Genomic DNA, 20,399 nt, shown 5'->3' with positions numbered 1-20,399 from the left:
TTCTCTGCTGTGTATTCTGTTCCTACTACCTAGCCAACACACCCATACACATGAGCATCGTATGCCTGTCAACATATTAAAAGTTTCAGTTCAAAGGAACAGACTCCATTTGCAAACTACAGTTTATTGAGATGATTTTTTCTTGGTCCATAAACCCAAAGTACATCCAGTCAGATATACACAGCTCTTAGATGTACAGATAAACCTCGGTTCTCACTCTGTTGGAGGACCTGGATTTTGAGAGTAACTGACCTTTTAAAAAGTGATGAATGCAAACTTTAGAGTTTCTAGGAAAATATAACTTTACATATAGTGTGTGTGTTAAATAATCAAGTTACAATTATAAGGAAACCAAAAAGTAGCTTTGAAGAAAGTAAGGCAGAAATAAACATATATATATATATATAGAATCAAAGGAAAACATTTAAACCAAGTCCAAGGCTGGATTCTGATCCCATATGCCCTGCTCTAAATCAGGAGTAAATCCATTTAAGCCAATGGTGTTACACTAGAGTAAAACTGGTATAAGTGAGAGGAGAATCTGGCCCCGTGTGTACCTACTCTATTCCAGGATTGTCTTGTTCCCCTTTATTTTGTGAATAACTTTCCCTGACCTAACTCATACTCCTTTCTGCTCATTCATACAATGACAGGAAGTCAAGAGAAAACTGCCATGTCATTGCAGGAACAAAGCTGAACCTGAGTTATGCATGTGTTAGAGCCTAGGGGAGCAACCCCGGGGGAGAACAAGGCATGGCCATGGCCTCCAATTTTAATGTTAGAAGTACTAATAGTTCTGTCTCCAGGCTCTCTCACACAAGTCCCAGTGACTTCTCTGGGAGGTGGGTGTGTGTATCCGAGGGCAGAGTGCTGCCAATGCTTTTCAAGGGTGTGAACTTAGTACAGTGATTATCTGTTCTGTCACAGAGGGAACAAGGTTTCTGTTCTAGTTCATATGTGGTTTTAGCACTGATGAAGGCTGCTTGGCTGATAGTGCTACAGAATGAAATCTTTATCGCCAGAATACGCATAGGCAGTGGCAGTGCAAGTTTCCTTCTCTGTGCCTCCTCCTCCAAACGTACTTCGCCCCTGCCCTGAAGGGAACACGAGACAGCAAGTGGCTCCAGGGCTGATTCAGTCCTTGGCCCCTCTGCTGAGACTGCCAACAGGCGTTTCAGTGGTGACAGTGGTTATGGGGATGTGGAACCCCTAGGAAAAGGACACCTAGGCCATCAACCAGCCATTGCTGGATCACTACTGAGTGAGACTGGACTGAAATCTATGACCTACAGGTGAGAAGTTCTATCACATTAGCAATTACCTCAGCCATTGAGTCACCAAAGACAACTCTTAAACACTGCTCATCTCTTAAAAGCAGAGAGGGATACAGGACGGATACATGGAGGCCTTTGAAAAATTACTGTTTTAATTGTTTCCATAAAATGGGCAAGTCCTACCTAAAGCGCACAACTCTGACTGAAATTAAGTGGACTAGTAAAACTTGAATTAAAAGACATTCAACATAAATTGCAACTGAAATATAACAATGCATTTTAGTATGATAACCCCATGCTGTCTTATAGCTACGCACTAAAACACATGCAACAGAGAAACCAGTGATTTCCAGGGAGGAAGAGAACTTCTGTTTCTTTTCAGGACTGATACTGCTTTTCTCCCATTGAAGAACTTTCCCAAATGCTGATGTTCCAACGGCTGTTTGCGAAGAGAAAGAGTGTCTACAAATCAGCCGATGAAATGGTACTGGTCGATAACAGCCACCATGTGTTCTACCAGTGCAGGAATGGGGTCAGAAAGGCATCTGAGCTCTTCCTGCACATAGAGGGAGTGATAAGACAAACTACACGTAATTCCCGTCTATACAAGAAACAGCTGGCAAAATATAAAAACAGTAGGAACTAGTACTTTTGTAGTAAAGTAAAGCGAGTCATGGGACACACTTCGCGTGGTGTTAACAGGAGACTGTACAAAACATATGACATTCTCTAGAAAATGAGTAAACTACAGCAGAGTATTGTGGAAATACACAGAAAGCACTTGCACTGGTATAAAAATATACACCTCAGACAATGATGTAAACTGGTACAAAATAATTCCAAAAAACAGGAACAAGTTTACAAAAGGTCATGTTAATATAAAATAATAAAACCAAGTTTTCTTCATCTCCCAGCCTCACCCGCACAACTCAGACAAGCAGGCAGTCCAATGATGTGGCATGTGTACCAAAGATGAACAGACTGAGGCTCGACTCACTGTTTGACCTTTTCAGTCAACAGTGCCTGTCTGCTGCAGACTGGGGCCAGCTTTGCAGAAGTCTGGCTGCTTGAGAGTATGACAGCAGGGCCTGGCACTGCAGTGAGAAAACCTGGGACCCTAAGGTATGTCTATACTGCAAGGAAAAAAAACATGGTTGGCTTGTATCCACTGACTTGAGCTCGGGCTGCAGGGCTATAAAATTGCAGTATTGACATTCGGGCTCGGTCTGGAGCCTGGGTTCTGGGACCCTCCCCCTTTGCAGGGTCCTGAAGTCTGGCTCCAGCCCAACTTGAATGTCTACACCGCAATTTTATAGCCTCATGAGCGCAAGTCAGCTGATATGAGCCAGCCATGGATGTTTTATTGCCATGCAGACACACCCTAACGGATCTCATAGCACATGCTCTCCCAACTGACCATTTTCTACTCCATTAGGTGCCAGAAACGAAAGCATGCTGGAAATTGGGGTACTGCTGCTCACAATATCTATCCTACCAGTTTGGTTATTTGCTTAATGGCCTTGTCAGTCAGTGAACATCAAGTACATGGTGATGCCTGCACAGAGAAAGTTGGAAGAAGGAATACAGATGCACCAATAGAACAGACTCTGTCACTTCATCCCTGAAGAAACATCCTGCTTGTTTCCTGGGAGAGTAGATTAGAACTTCTGTTGGCCTTGCTGGATGTATGGAAAGGGCAGGGATGGTAATGGCTGTAGGGAAAGGGCTGGCAAAAGGAGAAGCAAAAGTAGATTAGAACTTCTGTTGGCCTTGCTGGATGTATGGAAAGGGCAGGGATGGTAATGGCTGTAGGGAAAGGGCTGGCAAAAGGAGAAGCAAAAGTACCTCATCACCCCTGCGGGGAAGCTAGGAAATTTCCTGCTCCCTTCCCCGAAACAAAAATCCATTGGCAGTTAAGTAAGCACCTGGTTACCAAAGAGTTCCAACTTCCCAGGGCACCAAAGCAACAGAGCTCAGACCTGATTACAAGTTGGAGGGCAAACAGCAGAAGCAAGTCTAGGAAGTGGAAGCCTGCATTTGGGAAGAAAGACAACGTTGCCCACCTGGTGGTCTTTGCTTTGGTAGTGCTTAGCACAATCCACAAGCTTCTTTCACTGTCAGGTTCCCGGTGCTCCTTGTATCAAGAGCTTGCAAAGTTCACTGGAGGGAGCTCTGCCTCTTCAGCACAAATACTCTGGGCATGGATTTTGGCTGGTCAGATCTTCTGGTAAAAACTAGAATCTAGCAGCATCTTCTGGTCCATGAGGGCAGAATTTATAGTTTCAGGGATCACTGCGAGTTCATATAATACTGAATGTGTCAAATCAGAGTTGAAATGTGCAGTTTACAAACAGCAGCAGGCATTTCAGGGGGTGGGGGAACCAGGAGAATGGAGAAACACATTAATAAGGCCTCCAGGGTTTTGTTGACAGGACAAAGCAAGATGATTCTTTCCCACCAACCTGTAATTTCAGTCTCACAACACTGTCTGTATTTGGCCATGGAAAGTTAAATGCCGGGCATCCTCGCACACAAAAAGCATTTTACCCGTTGGTTGCAGAGAAGTCCTCTCTTTTGGCAGCTTGAATTGGACATGTCCCAGCTCACACTCTTTTTGGTCATCATCTCTGAGCACTGCAGCCAGTTATGGGTCCCCACAATAACAAGACTCAAGAATCTGATTAATTTTCCCCGTGATCCTCTTCCACCCAGGCTACAATTTTCCCCTCCCAACCAGGAACGATGTCATCATCATGGAACACCTATAAAAAGGCAGGGAGAGAGTCAGGTCACTTCCGGAGAATAGACACCACTTTGTTACATCTGAATGGCATGAAAAATGGAGTAATTAAACCAAACAATAAAAATAACTGGAACTTACATAGCGTTAGTTCCCACACGTACACACGTTAAGTTCCCAACATGCTTTAAAAACAACAGTATAGCTGCCTATTCCTCCCGCACAGAGAAAAAAACAAGGATTATTATCCCCATTTTTCCAAGAGGCAAAGTGAGATACAGAGAAGGGTCATGATTTGCCCAAGGTCACCGAGGCAGTATCAGAGCCAGGATTAAAGCTTGGGAACGCCTGGCTCCCAGTCCAGTGCTCAGAACATTAGACCATCTCTGGAGAAACTGGCACTGATGTATCTTAACAAAAGTTTTTGCGGGGAAGGGCATCATTTAGGGTTACTGTGGGGAGAAGGAAGAAGATTCTTTACTGTATAAAAATAGCTAAATTACAAACCAAGAACCACATTCAGCTGTGGCATAAGTAGGCTCATTGACTTCAACAAGAGTTGCACCGCTTATGCCAGAGCTGACTCTGGCCCCAAGCATTTAGGATACTTTAGAGAAAGCCCATCTCCACCAGCCTGGCTCACGCCCATTGGCCAAATGGAGCAAACTCTGCATTGGTTTAGATGTAGAAATGGCCCAAATCCTGCTGACCTGCCCTATTCAAGAAACCTCTCTGACATCACACCTGCCTTAGCCCGGCTGCACCGCCAACTGGGAGCCACCTCAGGTAACCGCCACCCAGCTGGAGCCTGCACCTGGCAATCCCTGTCGCACCCTAACTCCCTCCCAGACCCCAGACCCTTACCCACACCCCAAGCCCTGAGCCCCCTCCCACACCCTAACTCTCACAGAGCCCGCACCCCCACTGGCACACCAACCCCCAGGCCTGATCCGCCTCCTGCACCCAAACTCCCTCCCAGAGCCCACACCCCAACCCCCTGCTGCAGTTTGAACCACCCCCCCCCACAACCTAACTCCCTCCCAGAGCCCACACCCCCACCCAAACCCCCTGCCCCAGGTTGGAAACCCCTCCCAGACCCTAATTCCCTCCCAGACCCAGCACCCCCACCCTAACCCCTTGCCCCAGCCCTGAGCCCCTTCCAGCACCCCAAACCCCTGCCCCAGCCTGGAGCCCCCTCTTGCACCCTTAACCCCTCATTTCTGGTCCCACCCCAGAGCCTAGGGGAAGCCCCGAGCCTCTGCGCCTCCCTGCAGGGCTGGTTGTGGCCTGCGACTGTTTTTTTCTGTGGGTCAATGGCCCCTGATAGAAAAAAGGTTCCCTACCCCTGTTTTAGAGGTATGACATGAAATCTGCATCTCCCGAATGGTGCTGTCATAGGAAGTGTCCCTGGGAGCAGCTGGCACAGTGAAGGAGGGACCCCGCAAATCACCATCGACCACTTGTGCACCTTTGTGATCACACTATAGTCAGTGCTCTAGGTGGGACTCAAGATGTCCCTTTTTGGCTCCTTACTTGGGGGCTGTTGTCCCTTAAACTGTAGCTCTGAAAACTGTAGCTCTAGCAAGTTAGAGATTTTGCTCACATGGAAAGTGAAAGTGGCAGAAATGTCCAGGCTGTTCCTGGTGCTGTGACACCATACACAAACTTAGGTTATGAGAGAGCTGCTACTGAAGAGGCCAAACATACCTCCTCCTTGACTGTGCCAAATTCTGGATCCAGGGCCTTGAAATGGTATCGGTGGGTTCCTTCCCGATCAATAGCTGCCTTGAAGTCCTTCAGAGTCACCTCACCTAACCTGCAAAACAGGAGTCAAGAGCTATCCTCGCTGGCAGATTCTGCCACGGGATTGAGATCAAGTGCTTGGACGAAGCTTGTCATATGGCACACTGAACACTAGCACCAGCATGGATCCCATGTGGCACAATGGACAGCAGCACACTGAGGTGAGCCAGAGTGCCTGGAAAATACCTGGTACATCCCAAACCAAAACATCTGATCACAGATAGAATAGTGTCTGTTATTTATTGAAAACAAATCCAAATCAACTCTTTCATGTTTCTTTTTTGCACTGACCGCGATAGCTGCTATTTTAGATGGAGAGTCTTGTACTAAATGGTTTGTGTTGTGCTGGAGTAAGAGTAAAACTGTCTGGCTGCTGCCTACTCATAAAACCAGAGATGATTTATCATACAAACCAGAGATCAATCTTCTGGGGCTTGAAATAAACTAATTACATATGCATCAGCTGGGAAATCGGGTCAGGCCTAAAGTGACAAACACACACATCCTGAGTCTGCTTTCTTGTCACCACTTTCTCTTTGCAATGAAATAAATCAAAAGCCGGATTTAAGGGATGGAGGGCATGTTTTGGTGGGTAGAAGTACCACGGATTAGATCAGGGCTTTCAGTGAACCAAACTCTATTAGTGTGGCAAAGCCAGATCTCACCTCTTTGGTATATTGACCATGAAAGGTGTGAGTGAGCGATCAGTGAAGTAGAGCACTTTGGTGCAGGCACTGCTGCTCATAGTGGGTGTGCTGTGAGAATGAGGCAATTCTGCAAAGAGAGAAACACAAAGCACTGTCACTGCAGCCAAGGGAGAGCACAGTTTTCTTTCCCCCCGCCCATTCCCCTAGAGGCATTCTCAGCATCATTTCAGCATAGGAGCAGAGACCCAGAGATGGGAAAGACCTATTAGATGATGGAGTCCATCGCCACACAAGGACAGGATATTGCCCCCTTACAGGAAGACAATACACTGCAAGGTGAGTATTACAATGTTAGCCTGAAGGGCCACCCTAGCGCTGCCCGAGGGGATGATGACACACAGCCCAATGCACACAGTGCATATAGCACACTGACTACACTACAGATACTTTGCCTGCTGTCTTTGTAGTAACTGGAGAATTCCAGCCCATTCTAGGAGAATCATCCTGTGAGTGACACCCCTTCTAGCAGCTCAGGGGTGAAGGAGGAATACAATATAAGTGATTATCATTCTGCTTGTCTTCACTGACAGAAAAGGGGGAGCAATAATTGATTGACACCTACAGGACAAGAGGTCATGTGTCAGCTCAGCCCTACTAACTCAGAAAGGTGCAACAGACCCAGTCACCTGCTCTTCTGCCCATATTACATAGACTAGGAATGTGTCTGTGCACGTGATGGGTTTCTCTTTGTTAATATGTGCATCTCTCTTTCTGACTGCACCATTAGCCTTCCCATTCCTGCAATACAGGTGTGTCTATGCCAAAGGCCTAGGCAGGGGAAGGTTTACACAGCGAGACCCTCTCACAACATGTACACAAAGAAAGCGAACTGCAGATCTGGACATCACTCATAAGGGCTTCGTGGCTTAATTAATCTAGAGCCATCTAGAGCCACTTTTACACCCAAGCAGTTTACTTTACACCCAAGCAGTTCTGGGTTTGTGGTCCGCTAGAGCCTGAATAAATTGACTGCTGCAGTTGAGGGAAAGGTGCCTGCAGGGGCTTTGGGAGGCAGCAGGTGAGGCATGTTTTGCATGCATTAGGCTAATGACATGGAGGCTACAGCACGAATTGCAGCTTTAGAGAAAAGAGAAAAGGCAACCCAGGTGACTTCTCAGCAGAACCCACGTCAGGCTCTTCCTTCAGATACTAAATGTCCTTAATTCCTTTGCTAACACCGCCCTAAAATCCTCCTGGTGCTGAGCACTGCAATGTAGTTAAAAAGTGGGGCTCTCTATTTGTCCCTAACACCAACAGGCTGACTCCTCACGGCCACTTTGAGAATTCAGTCTTTACAAACCAATGGATTTTTCAGGTTATATTTACAACCGACCCCAGAAAAGCAGTTCCCACGATGGAGAGGAAAATATCGCTGCTCTCAAGTCAGGCAAATGCAGTGAGGGAAAATCCTGTGCTACAATGTACATATTGACAGGTTTCAGAGTAGCAGCCGTGTTAGTCTGTATTCGCAAAAAGAAAAGGAGTACTTGTGGCACCTTAGACTCTAACCCCGGCCTAAGGATGGTACTCATGGCCACTAGGTGGTGCAAGCACCCAGTGCAGCCAACAATAATCCTTAAGGAGTGAGAGAACATGGCATTTCCCCCTGAATCCAAGGAGTAATTACTATTATTTATATTGTGGTAGTGCCCAGGGATTCCAGTCAGGATCAAGCTCCTATTCTGCCTGCCCTTAGTCCCTTGCACTGAAGCTTGTCTATGAAGCAAATGGGCCAGGAGAAGTGCTACAGCAATGAGCAATGGAGTGCGAGGCCAGCCTGTTCTGCTTCCCAGGAGGGACACTGTGCAGTGAACTCTGTCCAGGAAATCTCTGAGCCGTGAAGCCAGTTTTTGGAGTGATAGAGCTGAAATGCACTCACTGGAGTTGGGAGGCCAGGAGTCTCGATATTCATTCACAGCTCGGCTTGCAGGCGATTTCCCTTGAACCTAAGGGGAAAGCCAAGACAGTGAGGGCAAAGGGTCAGTTCCCAGGGCCCGCAATGGTGCAAGCAAACTGACCAGGGAAGGAAAATGTCATGAAACAGTTTAAGAGAATTTTCTTCTTCCACACACACACCTAGCAACCAGACCTACCCAGACAAACACAACCAGATCTACACAAAAGACCCCCCCCACCACAGACATACAGAGACCCCCAATACATACAGATTTTCACCCAGACCCCTGCTGCAGAAAATTGCATTTAAATGTAACCAACATGAATGACTATTTTCTCCCAAGATACTAGGAGTTCAGATTTCCCACAGCCCAGAGATCCAAATGCCACCATCTACAACCCCTACTGAGGGTCAGCATGGCTATAGGGATGGACAGCCCTTAGAGAACAACAGTCAGAGCATAGACTCTGGAGTCAGCTTTGCCTGGACTGTGAATGTCATTGTTAACTTCTTCGCTCTGCCACACTTTTTGCAGACATGAAATAGACCCCAACGAAGAAACAACAGATGGGTTGGGCTGATTAAAAACGCTAACACGGCTCTGCTCCCAGACAGAAACAAACTAACCCTATGTAGTTATAAGGCCAGCAAGTGTCTGCTTCCAAATACCACCGTCAGGCCCAATGGGCAGCACAACAGAGCCCAGGCAGCAGCAGTGACAGCCCGTGGTGGCTTAGTCACAGCTCTTTGCCCACACAAGCCTCACAATACTCTGCAAATGTTGACCAATTAATCCTCACAGCCCCCAGTGGGAGGGAAGAGGTGAAGTGACTTACCTAAGGTCACACAGCAAGTCAGTGACAGAAACAGGAACAGAACCCAAGAGTCCTGACTTATAGGCCCCCGTTCCAACTACTTGACTAGATCAGTGGCTCTCAACCTTTCCTGACTACTGTACCCCTTTGAGGAGTCTGATTTGTCTTGTGTACCCTGCAAGTCTCACCTCGCTTACAAAATCAGACATAAAAATACAAAAGTGTCACAGCACACTACTACTGAAATATTGCATACTGTCTCATGTTTACTATACAATTAAAAAATAAATCAATTCAAATATAAATATTGTACTTACATTGCAGTGTATAGTATATAGAGCAGTATAAACAAGTCATTGTCTGTAGGAAATTTTAGTTTGTACTGACTTTGCTCGGGCTTTTTCTGTAGCCTGTTGTAAAACTAGGCAAATATCTAGATGACCTCTGGGTACCACCCCCACCCCCCACCAGGGATATGCGTACCCCTGGCTGAGAACCACTGGATTAGATGACTGCTTCTCAGTGATATAAGAAGCACATCTTAGCATTAGGCCTCCAGTGCGAGACAGTGAGAGCAGAGATGTGAGGTACAGTAATGAAGCACCTCTGCTACACCCTATGGGTTCCCCCAGGGCTGTGCTGGGGTCCTTAGGGGCCCTCCATCTGCCACAATCTAAGCTTCTTTAGGATTCAGTGAGCAGAGTGACCACATGATCAGCACACTGCAGGGAGAGATGTGAGGGGATGGAGCACTCCCTGGTTGCTAGCTTTGGTCAGTAAGAGGAGATGGAGGTATGAAGCCAAGCCCAGTGAGGAATGTTTACCCTTCTCTCTTGCCTCTTCTGTGTCTCCATGCGGTGCAATCTCTCCATCAGGCTGGAGATGCCTTGTTCCAGGCTGTCGATGGTGTGGTGCTGGGGGTCGTGGCCGCTGAAACTGTTCCGCAAGCTGCGGAGGGCATCACGCACCAACTGCAGGTCGTTCGTCTGCACAAGAGACCAGGAGAAGTCAGCCAATGCAGGGATTCAGAGCCTCAGTGTAACCTCCCTCCCGGCACTGCACTTCTCCCAGGCCCAAGGGACCCTGAGGGGCCTGCACTTTCCCTTACAGGCTGGCAGCTGCAGAGGGAAGGATGCTGACTGGAGTCCTGAACTGGCTCTGGCTAAGCAGCAGGGTACCTACCACTCTGTGGGCTGTGGGAGCAGCTCCTTTTCCTGCTGTCTGGAGGAAGCCATTGCTCTGAGTGCTGTGATTGCTGTAGGCCATCACCTGTTGCAAGGAGAAGAAACTTTAACAGAGGGTACAGCAAGTTTCTGAACTTCCCAGAAGAAGATTCCAAGGTGCCAACTTCAGATTTGTGAGAGGCAGGGAAAGCAACTGCACCAACAATACAGCCCCATTGCCAGCAGCATTCTGCAAGGTACAAAAATTCACTAAAGAATCCACACTCTGCTGGAACCTAGGCAAGTGTGATGATTCTCATTTTGCAGATGGGGAAACTGAGGCAGAGATGGGCAGTGACTTGCCACAGGGTCTTGGAGGGGGTCAGTGTCAGGGCTGGAATTAGAACCCAGGAATTCCTGTTTCCCCATCCTGTGTTCAGACCACTGGACTTCACCCCTTGTCAGGTTGATGGACGAAGTTGAATAGGTCTGAACTTTCCCAGCTGACCTGCAGCAGAGAGCAGCCTCTCCCAGAAGCTCCAACGGTGATGTTCCATGGAACCTGGCCTCTCTGGGATACAGGGGGAACCCAGGGGAGCTTGGCACTGGACTCTAGCTGCACATTACATAATGTCAGACAGAGACCTGCATTCCGAGAGCCTGATGTGTTCCAAGTACTAATGCCCCACTCACCTCTTCTGTCTCTCTCTTCATGCACTGAGCCAGCAGGGCCTCCTTGAGCTCCAGCTCCCGCTCCAAATCTGCCTGGAAAGGGAACAGACAAGTCAGTATGAACAGAGCTGACCAGGCTGGCACCAGCTTCTCAAGAGCAGGGCATGTTGGTGGGCTCTGTACCTGCTGGTAGCTGGCCTCGGAGAGCTGACGGAGCATTTCGTCTAGCTTGGCCTGGTGCTGCTGTAAGTGCCGATCCTTCTGGCCCAGCTCCTTCTGCAACCCAGAGGGATTGGGGGCATCAGTGTATGAGCAGGTGATGAAGGCTCACCTTCACCTTCCTCAGGAGCCAGGAAGGGTTAAATCTGGCACAGCCTATTTGCCTTAAACCCCATGTTCTAACTGTACCTTAAGGCCTTGTTTGGAAGGGTCAATGAGGCCCCCACTGCCCTGGGCTACAGACACACCACAGGCTCGGCACTGAGGCCAGCAGCACAACTGATCTCAGCACAACAGGCCCAGGATTCATGTAAGGCCCTGAGGATAATTTAACGACACAGATGCGATGAGCAGTAGGTTTGTGGGTGAGCATTGTGCACTCAAGTGCACACGGCTGATGCCAAAGTAACCCAATGACCACTGTGAAAAGCACTCTGGAGTACAGCACAGTCCTTCTTAACCTGAGCAGCCATATTCCAAAGGACATCACAGAGATCTTTTGTTATTGCTATTTATTCGCAGTGACAATCCATGGGGGTGACAGAGCACAAAGCACAGAGAGGGCAGGAGCCCTACAGGAAGAATGTTTTCAGGGCTCTCCCAATCTCCATGTGGCTGGGCTTGGAGATTCTCTTACTTTGTATTCTCCCAGAAGTCTGTTCCTCTCTTCAACCTTCCTCTGCAGATCAATCTGCAGAAACAAAAGGGAGGTTTGTATCTCAGGAGATCCAGTGCATCCATTGACACAGTCCTCTCCTCACCCTTGTGTGATACAGGCTGCCGTGGGGCGTATGTGCACAGAGTAACACAGCCTGAGGTTAGCAGCAATGAAGTTACACGCACAGATTCAGGGCAGTAAGCTGTTCCCCTGGATGTGGCAAATGCGCTGACCCCTCCTTCACAGCTGCTGCCTCCTCAATGCTGATTCTACACACACACATGCTCTATCTGCCAAACATCTCTTGCCTTTAACATGTGGAACAGAGATGAAGAGAACACTGCAGTTTTAGCCCAGTTACAATGAAAATATAAAGCAAAGCTTTCCTCTGTTTCAACCAATGAGGAGGGCCTTTGGAGGATGGGGGAGAAGAAGAGGGACCCCCATAAGTGGAGGAAGGAGCAGGAGATTCCAATGAGTCTGACTATAGGCCACTGGGCTTGCACTGCACTTTTTCCTCTGAATAGCCCTGTGATCACCGCTCCATCTATCCCACGGCTCACGGACCCACACAGTGCCCACCAGCCCCACACTGTGACTGCTGGGCCCTCTGCCCTGTAGTCTCAGACCCTGCAATCCCCAGCAATCCTCCCCAATACCTGCGACACTGTCTGAGTGAGCAGCACAAATGACTCACATTCTGGTTGTGCAATTCCTCCTTGTCCATATTTGCTCTCAGCAGCTCCTGCTTTAGCTGAAGAACTGAAGCTTCCTGCTGAGCCAACCTCTGCTGCAATGCATCCTGGGAAAATACACGTATTATTGTTAACACAGTGCCACTGGTGTGCATGGAGTAGGCAGGTGTCCTGCCATGAGTAGCTGATGGTCTACAGTTGATAGATAACACAGTGAAAATGACAACAAGCCCAGGAGAAATAGAGGGACATGCAGAGTGTCCAGACTGTGGCCCATGGACAAGTGTGAGCCCCGGCACCCACAGCAGGATATGTGAAGGCATCTGCCTGAACAAGCTCTCAGGCCTTACACTGTGATTCTGTCTGCTGCTGAATTCTCTGCCTTTAGCTAGCTGTCAAAATCACCGAGGAATGTCTGTACTTCTGTTTGAAGTTCCTGCTCAGGCATGGGGTGGCCAACCTTCCCCAATGGGGAGAAGCAGCTGTGTGTCTGGAGGCTCTTTTTGGTGGCACAGAGCCAGTGTCGCCCGTCTACTGCCTGCACCACCCACGGGGGAGAAACAGGCAAACATCAGTCAAGGGAGCAAGGCCTCAGATGTGAAAAATTCAAGCTTTCCAGTGAGGCATATCAGTGCTGGGCAACTCCTCTCTGAACGTGTCTCTGGGGAGCCAGGATCCATGCCTGAATCAGGGCTCACCCTTTCACTTTTCCATTCATATTACTGTGAAGCAAACAGCTCCACCTTGGACAGCAGTGTGCTTCCTCCATAACACAGTGTGACAGGCAGCTATAAAAATACCTTGAGCTCAGGAGCAGATTGTTAAATGCCCGTACTCCAGAGGGAGGTGCTGGGCAAACAGGAACACAAACAGCCAAACAACTGCCCCAGCTAAGGAGGGCATCTGCACATGCCACGGTTCCCTCTCTGCTGCTAGGAATAAACCAATCCACCACACTAAAGTGTTTATTCCCAGGATAACAGGGCTAACAGGCCATGAGAACCACCATACACATACCTTGTTCCACCCATCCCTTTGGGAAACTGAGGCCCAAAGAAGCAATGTGATTTGGCTAAGGTCACAAAGACAGTGAAAGAGTCAGGAATAGAACCCAGCTGTCCTAACTCCCAGTTCCCTGCTCTGACCATATTCACTTCCCAGTGCCAGGAACAGAACCCAGGAGAAGAGCCACAAGAACGATTAAGGATTAGAAAACATACCTTATAGTGATAGATTGAAGGAACTCAATCTATTTAGTTTAACAAAGAGAAAGTTAAGGGGTGAGCTGATTACAGTCTATAAAAATCTATATGGGGAACAGATATTTAATAATGCGATCTTTAATCTAGCAGAGAAAGGTATACCACAATCCAATGGATTGAAGCTGAAGTTAGACAAATTTAGGGCTTGTCTCCACTTACCAGTGGTCCCTTCTGGCCTTGGAATCTATAAAGCTATGAGCCCTGACTGCCACTTCCCTGCTCTAACAGGCCATACTCCATTCCTTGGGGTAACCTGAGAGGTATCATGTTACCCCGATCCCTCTGATAGGCTCCCAGTGGTTACTGTTAACTATTTAATTAATTCTCTCTCTTCTCACCTTTATTCCTTGTAGGTTTCGTGCTTCTTGTTTGTATTTCAGTAACTCCTTCTGTAAATCCAACACAATTTGTTTAAATGGTAGTTTCATGTCATCCCAGAAATATCCCCATCCCTCCCAACATCTGGTCTCTGGAGACTCTCTGGAATAAAACAAACCCCACCTCCTCCCACAGACCAAAAAACATGTCAGACCAGGACTCATTTTAAAGAGTTTACAAACCCAGCAATAGAAATCACTCTTTCTCCATAAAGCACCTTCTGAGCAACCATAGCTCTCCTAAACTCTATATTAAATTGCAGAGATAAAGATTGCAAATACCCCAAATCTACACCTTTGGAGCAATACAGAGCACTTTACTTCCAGCATTAGTGCTGGGCCACTGCCAACTTCAGCTCAGAGCACAAGAGAGACAGGCTTGACAGGAGGGTTTTTCTAAGCTGCTTTTATCTTCCACATGAAAGCTTGCTTACACCCAGACACGGCTAGAAATTTAACAATTGTCCTGGATAAAGGTTTCTAAATGCAGCATGATATGCATCTCTCGAGAAAGGCTCCAGCTTCGAGAACGTGCAGAGAAGTCTATTCGGGGCTGGACTTAATTCAAATAATTGTTTGGTGTTTTGTTTTAAAGGAGAGCAGCATTGTCAGCATTATTTAGAGGCAAACTGGATGAAAAGGGGGCAGTTCCCCAGATTCTACCCTACACTAGCTTACAACACAAATGATCATGATTCATGCGTGCGTAATAATAGCAACACTCATAAAGCACCTCCCATGTGAGAATCTCAAAGCACTTTCCAAATTCATTCTCACGGCCCTTTGGGAAGCAATTATTAATCCATTTTAAAAATTAGAAAACTTGAGGCATAGGGAAGTGACTTAATCAAGTTCACATCGCATGACAGCAGCAGAGCTGCTGACTCCCAGTCATCTGTGTGCAACAATTCCCTCCCTCTGCTTAAATTAGAGAGCTATATTAGTGCACATAGAAAAGGAGCCCCCAAGATCCCAATCCCAATAACCATTCTTTGTTGTTATCTGTCCTCTTCTAACCTTTAGATCCTGATTTTCGTCCATGCTCTGGTCCAGACGACTTCGGATTATGACCTGAATGCAAATGCACTGCAGTTATTACCCATCCTCTGGCTGAACAGTGCACAAAGTTAACTAAAACTAGATCTTAAGGGAAAAGAACATGCTCACCAGCTGCTCTTCTGGACAGGCCCCATGTTCACAAAGGACAAATGATCCCTCCTGCTCATCCTCAGGTAATGACCCATTGAGCAGCAATGCCTGGACAACAGCAAAGGCAAAAAGAATCCCCAATCAGGTGATGTCTTGGAAAGCCATAAGGAGAAACCCAACCCCATCTCCACATCTTTAGCCAGGAGCATTTCACAGCAATATAGACCCAAACAACCTCTAAACAATTCTCTCTATCATTTCTGCTGACCTCTTACTGTACAGAAAAGGGGGCTTGTTTTGAAACAAACAGATATCAGAATTCAGAGTAGCAGCCGTGTTAGTCTGTATTCGCAGAAAGAAAAGGAGGACTTGTGGCAACCTTAGAGACTAACCAATTTATTTGAGCGTAAGCTTTCGTGAGCTACAGCTCACTTCATCGGATGCATTCAGGTAGCTCACGAAAGCTTATGCTCAAATACATTTGTTAGTCTCTAAGGTGCCACAAGTACTCCTTTTCTTTTTAGACATCAGAATGTCCCCATGAAAGGATCCCCAGCAGAGAAGTCCGTTGGTGACAGGCGTACACATCTCCCGTCAAGGTGAAGGGAAATTCTGCACCAAACTAAGGTATCAACTCAGCCCTTTTTATGAGCAATGTCTGCCCTGGGTTTTAATCTGAGCTGCATAAAATCACCCTTTACAGACAGACAGCATATACGAAAACTTAAGGAAAGCAGCTGAAAGCCAGCAGAGATTTCAGCAAGAGGGGGTTTTTTCAGACTAGTTTGGAATGTATGCAGGGCATCAATAAAAATTTAATTTAAAAAACAAGCTAGTCTTTCAGTCAATGGACATTCTAATTTCAAAGATATTGGAAGGAGGGCACCTCTGGATTGAACAAGTACAGCAAAGCCTGGATGTGTTTGTTAGGAATATTTCCCACTCCTAAAACCTGCTCAGTAGTCTCTGTCCACACTAGGAAATGGAACCATGGCTGACAATGGCATTCAGCATCAGATCCCCCCTGAGCTGGTATTGAAAGCACTTTAAATGTGAGGGTAACTGCGACACCTCTGTTTTCAATACCCTTTCAGAAAGCACTACAGAGACTTGAGGGACCACTGCCAGCAACAGGTCACTGTCCTAGTGTAGACTGACCTGGGCCACATATTTACTGCTGGGACTCAGAAGCAGGATATTTAGGAGCAGCCTAGAATTCTGCACCACTCAGGGCGAGATGGAGAGAGGTCTGCAGAACTGTGGCCCAAGTTGTAAGGTAAGAGGAGACCCTCCGTCACAGAGACAGAAGGAAAATCTGAAGCATCTTAAGCAATGCCACTGCCCGTGGAGAAGACAGGGAGGAATTCAGAAGCAGCACAAGATTAACCCTTTCAGCACACCCAAAGTGAACCTGTGTGTCCGCACACAAGGAAGACCACGAGAACTTTAAAACTAAACTGGACAGCGCCCTGAAGAAGAGGGAACAATTCTGCAGTGGCTTGTGGGTATAAGAAGTGCGTTGGGGGGACCTAATGTGGCCAGATAGTCAGCAGATGTAAATAAGCATAGCTCACTACCCTGATTTACACCAGCTGGAGATCTACGCCTAGTCTTTCCCGCTTCTAGGTTTCAGGAGCCAATTAGTTTATGCTGGAGAGTAACATAGAGGTAGATAGACTAGCAATACAAGGCAGAACTGGGAGGCTGATGAGAGTTAGCTCAGAGGATGCTAGGACAGTGGCATCTCTTCCTTTCAGATAGTTTTCTATTTGAGTTCTACTCCAATCTCATTGCTGCCAATTAAAAATCTCATTTGCAGGGATGTTCCATCTTGAACCCAGAAATGCCAAGGCTGAAGGGTCGAGTCAGATTTTCTCACTGGAGAGATGCAAACCTTGCTGAATGCCAAATAGACAGCAATTTGTATTCATTTAATGCAAATCCTCCTGGGGAAATGCTTATCTGAGTGCAGTCCCAAAGTTTGCTCAGCAGGACATCTAGGCAGGAGTCACACAGAAACACTGAAAACTGCACAGGGCCTCAGAATTTCAATCAAACCCTTGTGGTCCAGAGGCTTTTAAATATTGAGCAAGAAGGAAAAACCAATTAATCAAATCCAATTTCTTGGACAGCTGTGTCAGCTGCCTCCTCCTGCTTCTGAGGAGTGAGGGGGGCAGCAATGCCAGCTGCCTTCCCTTGCTCCCGAGGTGTGTTTGGGGGGGCAATGCCAGTCTACCCAATGCTGCCTTCCTCTGCTCCCAGAGAGTGCATTATGCAAGTGGATTGCACCAACCATCTATTTTCTTTTGGAATCTTTTGTGTCCCTTGCCCATTGTCAGCTGGGAGCATGCCTGTGTGCTGCTCACACAATGCGGGCTTTGTTTATTTGTACATAAATATTTACAATTCAAAATAAGTGCGGTTCCCAGCACAAACAGAAAGGGGTATTCCTGGGAGAGTTCAGGGTCTTTGCCATATGGAGCAGGGAGTCTGCTCGGTGAGCAGAGTCACACAAAGGCACAGAGGCAAGGGTCATTTGGTCAGGGAAGGATTAGATCAGGGCAGCTAGAAAAAGGTCCGATAGAGAAAATTGATTCAAATGGTCATTAGGGAAAGTGCCAAATTTTACAGCCCAACCAGTCTTACTAAAAGGAGACAGATCTGATTCTTTATGTCTCTTGATCAGTTCTATGAATCTCTACTGATTTTCCTACATTCCTTGTCTCTTTGCATTACTTCCAATCACAAATCACACAAAGCCTGTTTTATTCGCTTTGGCTGCTAACAAAAACCGTGGGCTGCCAAGCATCTTGGCAAGGAATGGGAGTCCCAGCACATGGGAAAAATCTGTTGCATCTTGCTACTTTGAGCAGTAACATACATGTTTTTCATGGTGACAGCACATTCAAGTGTTACCATGTAATCAGGGTATAGGGCACCCACCTAATTAATCCAATGAAATACTGGACTGTAACCAAAAGACATTGACAAGGGAGAGGATCAGTTACTAAGCCCAGACTTGCCAGCACCCCCTGAAGGAGATCCCTTTCTGGGTGCTCAAAATGTATCATCTGCGCTTTCCCAGTCTGTCCCAGTCACCATTACTATAACCAACGATGGCGCTCATTAGACTGAAGTCTCTTCATTACTGTATGCACAGTCAGCCCCTATAAGGGCATGCACTGGACATGAATAAAGCCTGCATCCTTGCACCAGCAATAAACACACTTCCATGCACTGTCTCAGCCTCTTCCACCCCTCATACCAGCCTCTCGTCACATCTTCCCCACAGAAGAGACAGCCTGGGAAACTTGGAAAGGCCATTCTTTGCTTCCTATCACCTGATTCAAAAGCCCTGAAAAGAGGGAAAGATGGACTGCAACAAAGCACAAGCCAGTGAAGATAAGAAAAAGAAAATCCACACTAGGGCTGGGGCAGGAAGTGGAGAGTGCAAGAGCCCAGCACGATTAGTATCAGGCTTAAGGAGCAACATCTTAAACTGCTGTGATGAGTCCTTTCTGTTGTCTATCAAGGTACTTCCCTACCCCCATCAGCATAATATCCTTACAACCCCCCATGAGGTAGGGAAGGATTATTATACAACAGATGACCACATTGAGGGATTAAGTAATTTGCCCAAGGTTATCCAAGGAGTCTGTGGCAGAGCCTGGAACTGAACCCAGATTTCCTGAGTCCCAGGCCACAAGAGTAGTCTCTCTCTTAGCTAGAGCTCAAAGGGAAACAAGAGTATGAAGGGAAGATAAGAGAATGCTGGCTGAAAAGCAAAGTGAATACCTGCAGGCCTGAAATCATCTTCTTTGCTTCCTCCATTTCCTTTTCTAAATGGTCTTGTTGTTGCAGCAGCTGATCCTCCCAGGAGGTCTCTAGGTATGTCCCAGGGCTCCTGGCCTGCCACTCTGGGAGAAATGGAGAGTCTGTCTCTTCTGCAAGAGAAAAAATCATAGACTATCAGAGTTGGAAGGGACCTCAGGAGGTCATCTAGTCCAAACCCCTGCTCAAAGCTGGACCAATCCCCAATTTTTGGCCCGATCCCTAAATGGCCCCCTCAAGGATTGAACTCACAATCCTGGCTTTAGCAGGCCAATGCTCAAACCACTGAGCTATCCCTTCCCCCCTCAAAAAAGCTACATGAAATACAGATGAACAACAACAGAGGAGTTCTGGAAAGCGAGGCACAGCATACAGAGGTCTCCAGCTCTCTGCACTTGGTTCTCAGTGGCAGAAACTGGAATCTCTTCCAGCTGATGTCAAGGTAACAGCTAGGGTGAACCATCTTCCCCCAACTTGGGGATTTATGCTTCATTCACCCTGCAAAAGAAACATTACCTTCCCTGTGTGTGCATACCTGTGAGCGAAAGGTGACCTGAATCCTTGATTTTCATTAGCACTGATGTACAAGGTCTCCTGGTGTTACAGAGTTCTAGGGAAGTTGGAGAGGAGGATGCAGTGTGTGGGGGTGAGGGTATTCATAGCTCACTGTTGGAGCTTAAGGAAAGGATGAAGGGGAATGGGAAGGGGGGATCTCTCAGTGTTGCAGGAGGCACCCCCTCCCTGGCTACTCCAATAAGCACTAATGACTGATCTAAAGCCCACTAAAGTCAATGCAAAGACTACACTGACTTTACTGAGCTTTAGATCAGGCCCTAAACACTTGTGATCAAGATTTTCCATTGTTTCGGTATCTCTTCCTATTAAGAGACTCCGCAACTGGTTGCTAAGCCATGGGTGAAAACCCTGTTAGGCAAAGCCAGAATTCTTGAAGCCCTGGCAGGTTTTGCTCCACATACTGAAGCATTATAGGTGCTGGCAGGGAGAGCGTGCCACTTTTAACTGAATCAGAGGGGTAGCCGTGTTAGTCTGGATCTGCAAAAGCGCCAAAGAGTCCTGTGGTACCTTGTAGACTAACAGACATATTGGAGCATAAGCTTTCATGGGTGAATACCCACT

The 20,399-nt window shown here is 47.2% G+C and overlaps 1 protein-coding gene across 3 annotated transcripts in view; it reads right to left on the bottom strand.

Moving 5' to 3' along the window:
- Positions 1–170: 170 nt before the first annotated feature.
- DIXDC1 (DIX domain containing 1) overlaps positions 171–20,399 on the bottom strand; it is a 65,410-nt gene continuing 45,181 nt past the window's right edge. For all 3 annotated transcript variants that reach the window (XM_074936512.1, XM_074936511.1, XM_074936513.1), the window contains 14 exons: positions 19,227–19,375; positions 15,450–15,539; positions 15,300–15,353; positions 14,244–14,294; positions 12,646–12,750; positions 11,928–11,981; positions 11,255–11,347; positions 11,093–11,164; positions 10,419–10,505; positions 10,061–10,222; positions 8,404–8,470; positions 6,483–6,591; positions 5,722–5,830; positions 171–4,036 (listed from right to left, as the gene is read on the bottom strand). In XM_074936512.1, coding sequence (XP_074792613.1) covers positions 3,956–4,036; positions 5,722–5,830; positions 6,483–6,591; positions 8,404–8,470; positions 10,061–10,222; positions 10,419–10,505; positions 11,093–11,164; positions 11,255–11,347; positions 11,928–11,981; positions 12,646–12,750; positions 14,244–14,294; positions 15,300–15,353; positions 15,450–15,539; positions 19,227–19,375 — 1,283 coding nt within the window. In that variant the 3' untranslated portion in view covers positions 171–3,955. The remainder of the gene's footprint in view (positions 4,037–5,721; positions 5,831–6,482; positions 6,592–8,403; positions 8,471–10,060; positions 10,223–10,418; positions 10,506–11,092; positions 11,165–11,254; positions 11,348–11,927; positions 11,982–12,645; positions 12,751–14,243; positions 14,295–15,299; positions 15,354–15,449; positions 15,540–19,226; positions 19,376–20,399) is intronic.

This window comes from Natator depressus, chromosome 22 (genome assembly GCF_965152275.1).
Source record: "Natator depressus isolate rNatDep1 chromosome 22, rNatDep2.hap1, whole genome shotgun sequence".
In the NCBI taxonomy this organism is placed as follows: domain Eukaryota; kingdom Metazoa; phylum Chordata; order Testudines; family Cheloniidae; genus Natator; species Natator depressus.
Note: the sequence above shows the minus strand (reverse complement) of the source record. Positions and strands in the feature narration are given on the sequence as shown.